This window comes from Coptis chinensis, chromosome 3, assembly GCF_015680905.1.
Source record: "Coptis chinensis isolate HL-2020 chromosome 3, ASM1568090v1, whole genome shotgun sequence".
Taxonomy (NCBI): Eukaryota; Viridiplantae; Streptophyta; class Magnoliopsida; order Ranunculales; family Ranunculaceae; genus Coptis; species Coptis chinensis.
The window spans coordinates 119,166,536-119,180,875 of record NC_141458.1 but is presented as its reverse complement, the minus strand read 5'-3'; the positions used below and the strand labels follow the sequence as shown (position 1 = coordinate 119,180,875).

Genomic DNA, 14,340 nt, shown 5'->3' with positions numbered 1-14,340 from the left:
AATTGATTTAATGATATGTATATAAGTCATACATAAAGCAAATCCAACCTAACAACATAGTTAAGTATGAAAAATGTAGATGTTTTAAGAATATCATCTCTTCCACCATCTCTATCTATTTTTTTCTAAAGATATAAGAATTAGTTTTGTATACTTATATACATATCATTAAATCAATTAAAAAAAAAAATCACAAAAAAAAATAGTAAACTAGTGAAGTATAATTAGACCGGGCCCGACCCGGCCCTCATTTGGCCCTAAAAAATGAGGGTCGAGGGGCGGGTTAAGGGCTTGAGTTTTCATGCTTGACCCTACTCGACCCGGCCCTCAATATAAAAATAGGGGAGGTGACCCTCAATCATGAGGGCTTTTATGGTTTGAGGGGCGGGCTAGCCCATTGCGCCCTTTTATCACCCCTAATTCATTGATCCTGCATCGAAATAGCCGGAGGTGATTGACGAGGTCAACTCTTAGTTGAACATTAGTTTCTCTGCTCACGAATGTATTGAAGTGTATTGAGTCTTCTTGCAATTTTCTCATTTCGATTCCTGACAACATACAATGCGACTGGTGGCTCCCAATCCATGTCAATTTGCCAATCTTCAATATCAATCTCTCTCGTTCATCATCGACAATCATATTATGTAAAACTATACACGTTTTCATTATCCGATTAATATCATCCCTACTCCACATTCGCGTCGGACTCTTGATTATCCCCTATCTAGCTTGTAAGACACCAAATGCACGCTCCACATCTTTGCAACACGTTTTTTGCATCTTAACAAAAAACCCCTCTATTTGAGTTATTGGGTGAGGGATTGTTTGTACAAGTGTAGCCTATTTAAGATAAATCTCATCGGCTAGATAGTAACCCATTTTGTAATGGTGACCATTCATGATTTAATTGCAATGAGGAGCATCACCATCCATAAGATTGTCAAAGAGGTGAGAACGTTGAAGCACGTTGACGTCATTGTTTGAACCCGTCATACCAAAAAAAATGTGCCAAATCTACAAGTCTTGATCGGCAACGACTTCCAAAATAATTGTAGGTTTCTTCTTATGTCCTACATGTGTACTTTGTCATGCCGTAGGGCACATTTTCCATTGTCAATGCATACAATCCAAACTTCCAAGCATAGCCGAGAAGCCACGATTTTCACCTTGTGCAAATAGACGTTGAATGTCTTCTTCATTTGGAGCCCTCAAATATTCTTCCTTAAAGACCACCAACATGACACCACAAAAATGCCTCAAGCTTTTGAAAATAGTGTTTTTTGCGATTTATACCTATTCATCCCACGCATCCGCACCACAACCATATGCAAGCAACGACCTTTTGCATATCCGTCAAACATAGCTTTCCAATGCCATCAATCTTGTATGTGAAATACTTGTCATGGTTGGAGATGACTTTCAAGATTCGGAGGAAGAGATGGCGGTGCATCCTAAACCTCCTATGGAAGATATCAAAGGGATACTTCGGGTATTGCACGAAATAATTCTTCATAATTTTATTGTGAGTGTCGATTCAATCGCTATAAATATACTTTCTACCGGGGACCGAGGCTTGATGATCACACGTAGCTTTGTGCATGTCTTGCAACAACGAGAAAATAGGTACGAACATGTTCTAATCATCATTCATCATGTTCTCATTTTCGGATGAGGAACTTGATTCAACATAGCGATAAGAATAAGCCATTTTGAATGTGAGAAAAAAAAAATTGCAAAATTAATAATGAATGTGAAAAGAAAGGTTGCAAAGTTGATAATAGTAATGCAAAAAGTGTGAGTGAAGGCAAAATTGAGAATAATAATGCAAAAAATGTGAATAAAGGTAAATTTGATAAATTTGTGGTCTATAAAGTTGACACAAGAAATGAGGTTGGCGGTTGAAGAGTTGATGGTTTAGGAGTTGAGGCTTGAGGCTTTGATGACAAATAAATGCATGTGAGTGAAAAATTGATTGAATTTGGCTAAGTCTAAATCGGGTTGAGTGTGCGAAATGTACAAGCGGCCACGATTAATGCGCCGTCCATCCATTTAATTAAAATGGGAGACATACGTCATAGTTTTCGCGTGTTTGTACATAAAATAACCAATGCACGATTGATACTATGTCGTCCGTCTTCCATAACTTATTATGACAACTGCTAGCGAAAGTCTTAACTTTGGCTAGGTTTTTTGACTCCTTCCAAATTTAAAACCCTTTTAGCAGCCCCATTGGAATGACATTTTTGTGGTTGGGGTGCTATATTTGCCTTTAGCAGCCCATATAACCCCCCATTGGACTTGCTCTAATAATAACTCGGTACTTGATCTAGTGTTCCGAGTCCATACTAGAATCTTTTTTCATAAAATCCATTCAACTCAAAAAAGTAATCTTTAAAAAAAAAAATGTTATCGAAACTAAAACGCTTTTTTGAAAAGAGTTACTAAAATTTAAACCGCCGACACCCCAAAGACCCAACTTCAAAGTTCAAACAATCAAACGAAACATTTCACCAAACCGGATTTTGTCCAGGCCTCCTCGAATGATATTGCTGTCGATGTATGGACTAGGAAGGTAGCTTGATCTAATAAGGGGCTATGCAAACTCTAAAATATTTATGAATAATTGTTCGTTTGTAGTAACCAAAGCCTAGGATCCATATAGTGCGCACACGTAGATTACACAATCCCACCATCCAAGCCTCCAAGGTGGCGATTAGATTTTCCACATTAAAAAAAAAATAAATAAATAAAAGAAAAAAAAAAAAAAAAGGTTTTCCTTTCGACCTCGCAACACTTTTTTCCCATGATTATGAGCCAAAATCGTACGGCTCAAGTGAAATTCAAAGGCTAATTTCTAAACATTGTTCTCCCATATTGAATGTTTTGAACAATCTCCACATAGCCTTTGAAATTAGTCTATTGTGTAAGAACCTAAATCCCCACATAGAAATGGCAAATAGGTTTGGGCACTTGAAATGCCGGTTCCAAAAGAATCTCCCTAGAAACCAATAGTGAAAATGAAAAAAAACCAATCTACACATAGTTTTGTAGTTATCTAACTTAAAGTAGTTGATATGCTCTCTAATGAGTAATAACGGCCACATTAAATTAGTTTGAATTTATGAGGATTGGTTGCAATTTAGTATAATCCTAGCTTTGTATTAGGGGATATTTGTTTTTTTTTTTGAGTTAAGTTATAAGAGGGTCTTATAAGATGGTCTTATAAAGTGGTTTGTTTTTCATTTTAAGTTTCTCTTATAAACATTTGTAAATATAGAAAAAACAAATACACGACATTCTATAGATGGTTATTTGACAAATATAACCCTGCTTTACATCACATTTAATTTGAATATATTAATTTGAAACAAGTGTATAATTTGATTTTCGGTTTCAAATTAATTTTGATAATTAGAATATCAATTTTAGGAAACTACCTTAATTGGCAGTGGTGGTGGTAGTAGTTTTAATAGTACGATGATGGTGGTAGTAGAGGTGATGATATTGGTCTCAATAGCACGGTGGTGGTGGTGGTAGTAGTAGTGAAAATGGTGGATGTCTTAATAACACAATGGTGGTGGTGGTGATAGTCTTAATAGTACGGTGGTGGTGGTAGTGGAGGTGATGATATTGGTCTTAATAGCAAGGTGGTAGTGATGGTGGTGGTGGTGGTGGTGGTAGTGGAAATCGTTGTGGTTTTAATAGTACGGTGATGATAGTGGTGATAGTCTTAATAGTACGATGGTAGTGGTGGTGGAGGTGATGATGGTGGTGGTAGTGGCGGCAGTGGTGGTGGTGGTTTTAATAGATTGGTGGTGGTGGTGGCCGGTGGCTAGGGTAATAGAGTTATTTGGAGACAAAAATAACGAAAATGGAAGAAGAGAGAAATAAAGCTAGGAGTAGGGGTGTGCACGGGTCGGTTCGGGTCGGTTTTGGGCTAAAACTGACCACCGAACCGACCCTCTCGGTTTATGCAATATTGTACCCGAACCGACCCAACCCTATAGACTCAACCGACCCACAACCAACCCGACCAGATTATGTTCTAACCGATGCCCGACCAAAACCGACTGTTGGTCGGTTTACCCGATTATAACCAACCCGATCCCAAATTCTTATAACCTCTAGTCTTGAAATTGGAGGTGGTAAAAGGTCCAAGAAAAGGAGCAACCTTATTACGTGACCCCAGTTTTTCTTCCAAGAGGATTCGAATTGGTAGAGTATGGAAAAACAGTTTGAAAATCAAGGAGGAAGGAGTATCTGAAAAACATTTATTAATTGAGTTTGATGATAAGTCTCGGAAATGGGTTATTTGTGATTTGTGCTCCACAAATGGCACACTCTTGAATCATTGTTTGATTCATCCGAAAAAGTGGATGAGTCTTAGAGATGGGGATTTGATTAGAATTGGTGAAGTCACTTCAATCGTTGCCATTCTTCAAGTGGAATCTGAAGAGAAGAAACAAGACAGTGTGTATACTTCAACGCCTTTAAATACTCAAACCCCTATTGTAGTGAATTGGAGTCGGCAAGGTGGGCGTCTTAGACGAGGCGGTATGTCTTTAAGCAGTGAAAATTTGGAGAGGATGGAGATGGAACAAGACAATGTGGATGGGTCTGTTGTGGAGAGACGACGAGGTGGTAAGCATACCGAGAATTTGGTGAAGAGATGGGGATGAAACAAGGCAATGTGGGTACTATTGCGGAGTGTCAGATTTTGCCAAGGGGACGTCTAAGACAGGGTGGTGTGCCTTTAAGTAGTGAATATTTGGGGTCTGTTTCAGTTGTTGATTTGGAGACTAAGATAGTTGGGGGTGATAAGGAAGAACCGAAGAAGGATTGAGTCATCCTAGTAGTCGTGATTCTTTACAAGGTCACTTTTTCAGTAGCTTTCCAACCTTTGTCGACGACAACTTCATGTGGAAGTATACGTTTGACACTTGAGAGATCCATATCTAAATACACTATTACTACAAAGAAAAAGGATACATACCTTGCATGAGGATTGAGGAAGTTAGTCTCTACAAGGAAGCATATATACAACTTCAAGTCGATAGAAGAGAATCATATAGGTGTACCTCTTCTCTTTGGACATCAGGACATGAAAAACTGAACTCCGATTGAGTAGTATCTGGTCAGGGATAGGACTATAGGAGCTGCAAATTTGCAGTGTTATGGCTAATGCCATTAAACCAACTATTTCTTATGTGAATGCTGCATCAAAGGATTCAAAGCAGTGAAGAAAAGCATCCGTGATGATCAGGTCCTAGAATAGATATAAGCATCCGGTCTCAAATATTAACCATTTCACAAAGACAACATTATTTTCCAATAATAACAGCACACAACACATGATAATATGGTAAGAGCCTAAGAGGATTCTAACGGCAGAAATATATATAGTAAACAAGCCATAGATTGAGAGCAAAACAGATAGTATACCAACACCTGAACACCATACTACTGAAGAAGTTTAAATAGAACTTCAAAACAAGCCTGACAATCAAGAGTCCTTGCAGAGTTGCAGGGATGTTCTTAGAATTTTCAAGGTCAACTTTCTCACTAGAGGCAACACTACAAGGGAGTACAAGCCCATCCTGGTACACATCCAGATTTCCATGCATGATGTCAAATTACAATTCTGATTAAGCTCCATCGTAATCTTTGAACCCCCTCCGAAAAAACTCTCGAAGTAGAACTTAATTTCCGCTGCTGTACAGATGTGTTGTGTAAGATCAGCTGATTCATAAACCACGCACAAAACAATATATGAGACAATTGCACAACTCCGTATTAAGACTGTAATTAATTAAACTTAGTTTAGTATAAAATGTACAGACTTGTTTTGTCAATGCAGTTAGATAAAAAAATCCAAATTCAATTTAAAAAATCAAATGCTCCATTCCAATCGACTTCATCAGAAACATTATTAAACAAAAAATAACTTACTATATAACCAAAAACCAATAGCATCCACAAAGGCCAAAATTATCCACATAAGCCACAGCTATCAAAACAAAAGTTATCCACATGATCTACATCTATCTGCCTATCCACACTATCAAGCTCTAAGCACAACTGCATTTCATAACAAACAAAAATAATCCAACTTATTCAAGTTCACAAATAGACATAGTGAATGAACTTCACAAAAAAATAAACTTAAAAACCTGATTACCAATCAATTCTCCGCAGCATTGGCATCATTAGGCTCAAAAGAAGTCGATCCAAATAATTCTGCAAAAAAAAAAAAACACAAACATATACATATGTAAGTCGAACTACACAAGTATATATTTTAACATAAGAAAATAACGATAGACTAAACATTGCAATGCAAATTATTACCTCCATCTAGTTTATCATATTGCTCGATATCATCCATTGACTGTCGAAGATTAATTGGAATTGATGGAGAACGAAGCCAATCTTGTGCACAAATAAGGGCTTCCACTGTGTTAGGAGCTAACGAACTACGGAAAGGGTCAAGTATCGCCCCGTGCTAAATGCACGGACTTTCGAAGCTACGGAAGATATCGAATCGCCAAAACATCACGTGCAACAAGAGAAAGGATCCGATACCTAGAAGCGTTGATCTTCCACCAACCCAAAATGTCAAACTTATCCCCACCAACTTCATTAGTTTCAGCCAAAAACCTCTCAACCTCAGACTCATTTTGTAAGTTATCTTCCTCTAGCAAGTGTTGCTGAAATTCAGCGGCTAGTATAGTAGGATCTTGCTCATCATCATCAACATCCATTAAACTTGCTGTTTGGCTCACGCTCACATCAATATGTATTGATTTGAAGAAGGATAGTGCCCAACATACCACTCATACAACGCAAACCAAAGCATCTTTCACTTTCTTTGCTTCATCATTAGCTTTAGTTTCTTCATACAACTGTTTGAAGGAATACGACACACATACTTCATCTTGAAGCGGGGATCAAGCACAACACCAACATATAACAAAATGTTAATCTTATCCATATCCCAATACTTATCAAATTTAGTTTGCATAATGCCATTGATCTCAAACGTGCATCCTCACTTCCATTAAACTGAATCAATTTCTTCGAACAATTAGAATTTCACTACTGAAATTATTCGAGGTAACATAACGAGAACCCGAAAATCGCAATGTTGCCTTTATAGAAAACTCTTAGAAATTTTTCACAAATAGTCTAGCACTATTCCAATCAGTTAAGGTTGGAGGCCCTTTGATCTTGTCATCATCAAAGTAAAGGGGTGTAATCGTGGGTCTTCAAGCTCCAATATCTCAAAGGCACTTTGGAACTTCTCAAAGAACTTCTAACATCATGAATGTCGCATTCCATCTAGTTGCCACATCTAAGCATAAAAGTTTGGTGCACTCTATTTGTTCTTCCTTCACACACTCCTTGAACTTGGCCAACCTAGATGGAGATGACCTCACATACCTCCTCGCAAAGATGCATCTGAAAAAAATAGCATCATTAACATCTTTCAGGCCATCACAAACAATAAGATTCAGGATGTGAGCACAACATCTCATATGTAAATACTTATGTTCCATAACGGTGTCTTTCCCAATTTTTTTGCTTTTCTTCAAGTAATCAATGGCAACAGAATTAGAACTTGCATTATCAACAGTTACAGTAAAAAGACTATGGACACCCCAATTAAGAAGACACTTCTCTACCATCTTTCCAATGGTCTCACCTTTGTGATTTGGAACTAGACAAAAATTCAAAATCCTTTTTTGTAAGTTCCAATCACTATCGATGAAATGAGCAGTCAAAACCATATAATTTAAGTTTTGAATAGATGTCCAAGTGTCAGTTGTTATACATATTCTATTACCATGCAGAAAACTCTTTAACTTTCTTCTCTCCTCCATGTAAAGTTCGATGCAATCCCTACCAACTTGAGTTCGATAGGGCAAATTTGTGAACTTGGGTTGTATAACCTTCACAAAATGTCGAAACCCTTCACCCTCCACAAAACTAAACGGCAACTCATCAATAATAATCATTCTAGACAGAGCATCTCTACAAGCTTTTAAGCTAAAACTAACAGCAACAAGCTCTTTATCTTTGAAAGATAATATTTGTTGCGATTTATCAGCCACCACCTTATTGTTAGGATTCTTCTTATATACTTTCATATGACTCAATATATTTGAAGTTCCACTACTTTTCGAAGCACAAGCATAACTAACAGGGCAATAATTACATTTGGCTCTTGGATTTTTGGGATCACAACCTCTATCTTATGAAAATGATCCCAAGCAGGGGAAGATAAGGATTTTCTTTTATTACCCCGCCATAGTAGGATCGACCGTGATCCAGTAGGATTTTCGATGATTGATCAGTAAAGATGGACCATCACTAGGAACCTCAGTAGAAGCTATCTAATAAAAATGACACATATTAGCAATTGAGATAAAACAAAAAGCCTATGATAGATCGATAAATTTAGCAAGTGTTAAAGACTGAAAGTGCACTCATTTATATTTAATTGTGGGAAGTGGGGAACCATGTGACAAATAAATTGAATCGAGATATGTAGTCAATGAGAAAGGGGTCACCATTTCATAAAGAAAGGAAATAGAATAATAACTCTTTAAAAGTTTAAAGTGACAATAGGACCACTTGCTTAGGCACGAATTCTATGAAAACTCTTGGGGACTAAAAACACCTTTTGTTGGTACCTTACAGAAAAGGGACAAGACTTTATTGTAAATTTGTTCACAAAACCCATTTTAGTGACAATAGGACCAACGTTTTAGCATCTTTAATCACAACAATAAAACTAATATAACTACTACTCCCCCCCTCTATACCTGTTTTACCTCCACAAGATTCCAAGCAAAAATAATTAATGGAAAGGGTGGTTTGATATAGGTATTTTATTTGTTGTCTTTAAATCTTACAACAATGCAACAACAAAAGAACCACACCTGTATACTGGGTAGTTATTTTGGATCTCCAGTATGACCATGTTACCTTTTCAACATCTCTTTAACCAACAACAACAACAAAAAGTTCTATGACGTAAATAGAATAATAGCTTGGCCGGACTTCGATGTGGGAATATTTGTTGTAGAAACACGCCATCAATGCTTTTGGCTCATTAAGATGTTGTTGTAATGTTGTTAATTCACTAATTAGATTGGTTTTGGCTCTACTGTTTTTGAGAGAAGCACAGAAACAAAAAACAAAAAAAAAGAAAGAAAGAAAGAAACCAAATTATTAGTTATTACCTTTGTTAATGATGATGCTTTGATTGATGGAAGAGTGGTGGAGGAATGGTGGCGCCTAGATTGGTGGGGGATGTAAGCGGCTTCGACCCTAGTTAATGGGTTTTACTTTTTAGTTTTTACTAATTGGTAATTTGATTAGTACGATATATTTTTAATTTTCTACTAATCTAGTGTATTAAGATATTGCGGATCGGGTCGGTTATTTTCGGTTATACCAAATCCAAACCGAAAGTTAACCGAACCGACTTCGCTTCGGTTTTGCTATTTAACAAACCGATCCGAACCGTCTTAAATGGATAACCGACCCGTATAGTTCGGGTTGGGTCGGGTCGGTCGGTTTAGTCGGGTACATTGGTTTTATGCACACCCCTAGCTAGGAGTATATGGACAGGGGTGTTTAAGTCATTTTTCAAGTTATAAGACTTATAGAATTGAAGTAGATCCAATTTTGGTACTTATAGAATTGGAACCTCTTATAAAACATTTATAGTAGAATGTCTCTTATAAGACGCAAAAAACAAACAAAAAAATGTCATAAATCATTGGGCCACATCTTATAAGAGGTTATAAGACCTCAAGGTCTTATAAGAGGCAAAAACAAATGACCCCTTAGAAAGCAAACAACATAAATACCGAAATAAACAAAACATATCTTTGCACTAGTGACTTATGCAATTGTTGTGGCTAAAAAGGGACTACTCAGTTCGGATTGGGTTAGTTAGGGCATCTCCAATGGGGGTGTAAACAGTATAAAGTGTAAAATTTACACTCTAAGTGTCAAAAACTCCTTCAAATGGGGGTTATTTATCGTTATTAGTCAATAGATGGGGTGGGGAATTTCTCATTAGACTATTAATTGATAAAAAAGCCCGGACGCCACTTATAGCAACATCTGTATAACTTAAAAACTCGGGCATCACTTCAATTGACGTTTGAAGCTTTATTTTTTTGTTTGCGATGGTCTAAGTCTGTCGCTTAGTGATTAATAACTTATTGCAAAACACGGACGTTGTTTTGAATGACGTATGAAAGTGGACCACTAACGGGCCAAACTCTTATTTTTTCATTATTTTGAATGGGCTGTGATAGTTTAAGTCCGTTGTTATCTCTTTTTACACATTTGTCTCCACCTACCATTGGAAGAGCCACAAATAGAAAATATATACTTTATGTATTTGGGAGTTAGATAGAGTGTATAATCCTAATGACGTCTATATATAGCCTATGTGGATGGGCGGATTTTTACCCTCCATTGGAGATGCCCTTATATAGGTATATGCTTAGCGTAAAATATAAGATGCGTAGTGATTAAGCTGCGCGGTCCAGCTCAAGAAACATAATATGGGCAAATAAATCCTGGTAAATATAAAATATGAATAGAGCCCAGACCAAATAGGAAAAACGTACCCAGCCCAAATTGATGCGATGGTAGTTTAGTAAATAATAAGTAAAAAAGTGGGTACAATGTAAAGGTTGTAGCCCTAATTCCATGCTTGATATATTTAGAGTTTCGAAACGATAGGGTTTTTCTGAACTCGGCAGCGGCAAGGTAGGTAGGTACGTACACAGAGAGATCAAGATTAGTAGCCGCCATGGTTCTCAAGTGAGTATGCATTTCTTTATTCAATCTAATAGTCTCTGTTAATACACAATGAGACAGTAGTGGTTTAGTGTTGTTGTTGATGAGTAATCTAAGCACCATGATTGAAGTAAGAGTATGTCGATGGAAAATGAAATGCATTTTGTGTTTAAGTAGTAGATAATGTGGTCAGTGGTAACAATGTAAACTAAAAGAAATAAAATCTGCCTTGCTGGACACAAAAGCTCAAAGGGAGATAATATTGCCTTGTACTCTATAATAATATTCTTGTTGGAGTTAGTATTTTGGAGAAAGTTTTAAACTGAATTTGTATGTTTGGGTATTAGGACTGAACTCTGCCGCTTCAGTGGGGCTAAGATTTACCCTGGTAGGGGTATCAGATTTGTTCGGGCTGATTCGCAGGTAAGTTGGGAGTTATATTTTATTTTCTTGTCGCAGTTTTTTTTTTTCCCAATTTTATCATAGTTTCCTTTTCGTGTTTCAATATCTTGCCTGATTTGTTCATATAGGTCTTCCTTTTTTTGAATTCCAAATGCAAGAGATACTTCCACAACAAATTGAAGCCATCAAAGCTTACCTGGACAGCCATGTACAGGAAGCAGCATAAGAAGGTCTTTACTTCTGACACGGCCATTTTCTTACAAATCTCAGCTTCATTTTTGTTTTTAAAGGTTGTCCATTTTCTGAATTTGTTGATTGATTATTCTGCAATGCTTCAAGGACATTGCTGCAGAAGCTGTGAAGAAGAGGCGTCGGGCGACCAAGAAACCCTACTCGAGGTCCATTGTTGGTGCTACCTTGGAGGTGATTCAGAAGAGAAGAACTGAAAAGGCTGAAGTCCGTGATGCTGCTCGTGAGGCTGCTCTTCGGTAAGGTTTCTTTCCATCAGTGCACTTTTGATCCTGTGGCAGTGAGTTAAGGTTGTTTAGTGTTGGAATTTCTGAACTTTTTCTCACTGTTGAACAATTTCATGTCTTCTGCAGTGAAATTAAGGAGAGGATCAAGAAAACTAAAGACGAAAAGAAGGCTAAAAAGGCGGAGGTGATGGCCAAGTCACAGAAGAGTTCGGCTAAAGGTAATATGCCCAAGGGTGGTGCACCGAAGGGCCCAAAACTTGGAGGCGGTGGTGGGAAACGCTGAGCTAGCATATCTTCTTTCACTGGTTTAATATAGTGGACACCTAAATATTGGATTTTGTTTATGAATTTTGTTGTAGGGTGATATTAGTTTTGTTTATTATGATTTCATTATGTTTGGATGTTTTTACTTATGAACTGTTTTCTTTCTCTATTCTTTTTTTCGATTTTGGTTTTGGATCGCTAGCCTAAAATCCTAGATACACAGATTCGTACTGTCTCCATCGCTTGTATGGGGAATAATTTTAAAAAGCATCTAGTTGTCTGCAGATTTCTTTTTAAGGTTTGTAAGGGTCAATGATGTGTGTAGTTGTGGCAACATCAAAGTGGTATCTATATCGGAATGTTGGCACCTCTGTATCAGTTTCTACTTTCTAGTGGTATATACTTCAATCAGAAAACCATTTAGAGTTTTGTGGTTTCACCGTTGAGTAAATATTAGTAGTCATTTATTCTACAGTATTGTAAAGGTCGATGCATTTACTCTGTTTCATCCTAGTTAGTATTTCACAGGAATGAATTCTTCACTGATAAAGCAATGGAATAGATTCATATATAACTAATGAAAACAACAGAAGTCTCTGGAATTAGCTATGCGACTTGCTGATATCTGGATTCCATTCTAGTAATTTAATAAATCTTAAATTGATGAGGGTGATTTCTCATGCACACAACATCAGATTGAAAGTGGTGGTTTAAAAGTGTTTCTATGAGCTCGATGTTGTAGGCAGCCTTTGATGGGGAAACTGTTTACGGCGGTTACTCTTTTTCAGTAGGTTCCCACCAAGTTTAGCGTGTTTTTAGTTAAATTAGAGATAACTAGAGAAATGACATTTTCCTGTGTGAGGATCATTTTACTGTCTTTATTAATAAAGATATTTTTAGAAGTCGAAGGAAGAAATTGGTATCAGATTTGGTACCAAGTATTTGTAAGTAGCGACTAAGCACCTACCAACCTTAGATTTTCTTCAGCTTAATCAAGTATGGCGTGCAATACCATATTAGTATGTTAGGAAATCTTAAATGGATCCAAATGTCAGCGGCTTCCACAGTCATCTCTGAGAAGAGGTAAGCAACAATAGTGAATAGTGCAAAATTCTTAAGTCCTAACTCTTAACTGTGTTACATTTTTTGGCCCAATGATCTTTCCCACCCACGTCCGAATTCAATATGCACTCACTAGCGAATGCTCATTCATCACAACGTGAATTTACTTTGGGCAAAAATCGATAAAAGAAAGTTGGAAAGGTGTGCAAAAAATCGATAAAAGAAAGTTGGAAAGGTAAAAGAATAACCAGCCCAGAAATGCGATTGTGTGAACCGTGGAATTCTCATTACACGCAATGTTCAAGTTAAACACCGAGTGCGTGCTAAATTGCTAACCGAGACTCCTGGCACTTGGCAGCAAGTTAATTTCAAAGCTAAATTATCCACAAGAATTTTGAGACTTGTCATGAACCAAATGGCGTAGGTGATCTGTGTTCATAGCAAGTGCCACATGTTGCCAATTGGTGAATGCGGTGATAAATTGATGATGCAAAGAAGGAAGTTAAGGTTGAATATCTGTCGTTCTGACGAGGGAGAGTAGCTTGTAAGCAACAAACAGAACTACTCCCCAGTCCCAACCGTTCCACGTTTAATTTCTGGACAAACCAACTAAATCCACTTCCTCACATAACGTGTTTTGGGTGTTTAACTGTTAAACGTGGCTGTCCCATTTGTTCGATTATAAACTTGAGCAGTCACAAGTCAACTCAGTGAACTCACAATCACGATTGCACCTTTTCATTTTCATTATGACGAAAATGCCCACAGTATTTTAGAAACACGGCAATGATATAAAATTATGTTTGAGAGGGAAAACAAAAGATTTTCCAATGCCACAGATCAGCCTGCGTCGTTCACATTTTTTATTCTTTTCATTACTATTTTTCTTTTTTGGTGACTTTTTCTTTTCCCGTTTTGTAATGGTAAAGTTGTTGAAAGACTTTTGTACTAAGACACAGGCCTCATTAGACATAATTATTTTGATAACTTTGTTTTCAATAGTATCTGAAACCGTGTGGACCAGCCGACCAGGCCATCCAAATATGGCTAGTTACTTCGTGTAAATATTGAAAATTTGCTAGCTCCCTTCTTTGCTCGTGGAGGAAGTTCGTTCATGCCATTTGTAATTTCGAAGTCTTGAACAATGTTTATGCAAATGTTAATACTTCGACATTGTCCACTAATTAGAAAATGTGAAAGTTTTCATGCTATGCATAATGTGACATGAATTCTTGAAATATATATTTCTATATTATTTGGTAATATTGAAATTCCTAGCAAATCATTTAAATGCATTTAGATCCATTCCAGC

At 37.1% G+C, this 14,340-nt stretch overlaps 1 protein-coding gene and 1 long non-coding RNA gene across 2 annotated transcripts; one reads left to right on the top strand and one right to left on the bottom strand.

Moving 5' to 3' along the window:
• Positions 1-5,287: 5,287 nt before the first annotated feature.
• On the bottom strand, positions 5,288-6,487 carry LOC147513667 (uncharacterized). The gene is made up of 4 exons (XR_015217403.1): positions 6,349-6,487; positions 6,179-6,237; positions 5,950-6,078; positions 5,288-5,739 (listed from the first exon to the last, which is right to left on the bottom strand). It is a non-coding gene; the product is annotated as an uncharacterized LOC147513667 (long non-coding RNA).
• A 4,225-nt stretch (positions 6,488-10,712) lies between these two features.
• Positions 10,713-12,135, top strand: LOC147513666 (large ribosomal subunit protein eL24). Its single transcript, XM_086596845.1, has 5 exons — positions 10,713-10,848; positions 11,172-11,247; positions 11,355-11,456; positions 11,566-11,714; positions 11,829-12,135. The coding sequence occupies exons 1-5, from the start codon at positions 10,838-10,840 to the stop codon at positions 11,983-11,985; spliced, it is 495 nt and encodes a 164-aa protein (XP_086452971.1). The 5' UTR covers positions 10,713-10,837; the 3' UTR covers positions 11,986-12,135.
• Positions 12,136-14,340: the final 2,205 nt, after the last annotated feature.

Bases quoted from the DNA above. Each gene is read 5' to 3' on its own strand.
- LOC147513666 (XM_086596845.1), top strand. The intron at 11,248-11,354 runs GTAAGTTGGGAG...TTGTTCATATAG, and splicing joins TTGTTCGGGCTGATTCGCAG to GTCTTCCTTTTTTTGAATTC. The intron at 11,715-11,828 runs GTAAGGTTTCTT...TGTCTTCTGCAG, and splicing joins GCTCGTGAGGCTGCTCTTCG to TGAAATTAAGGAGAGGATCA.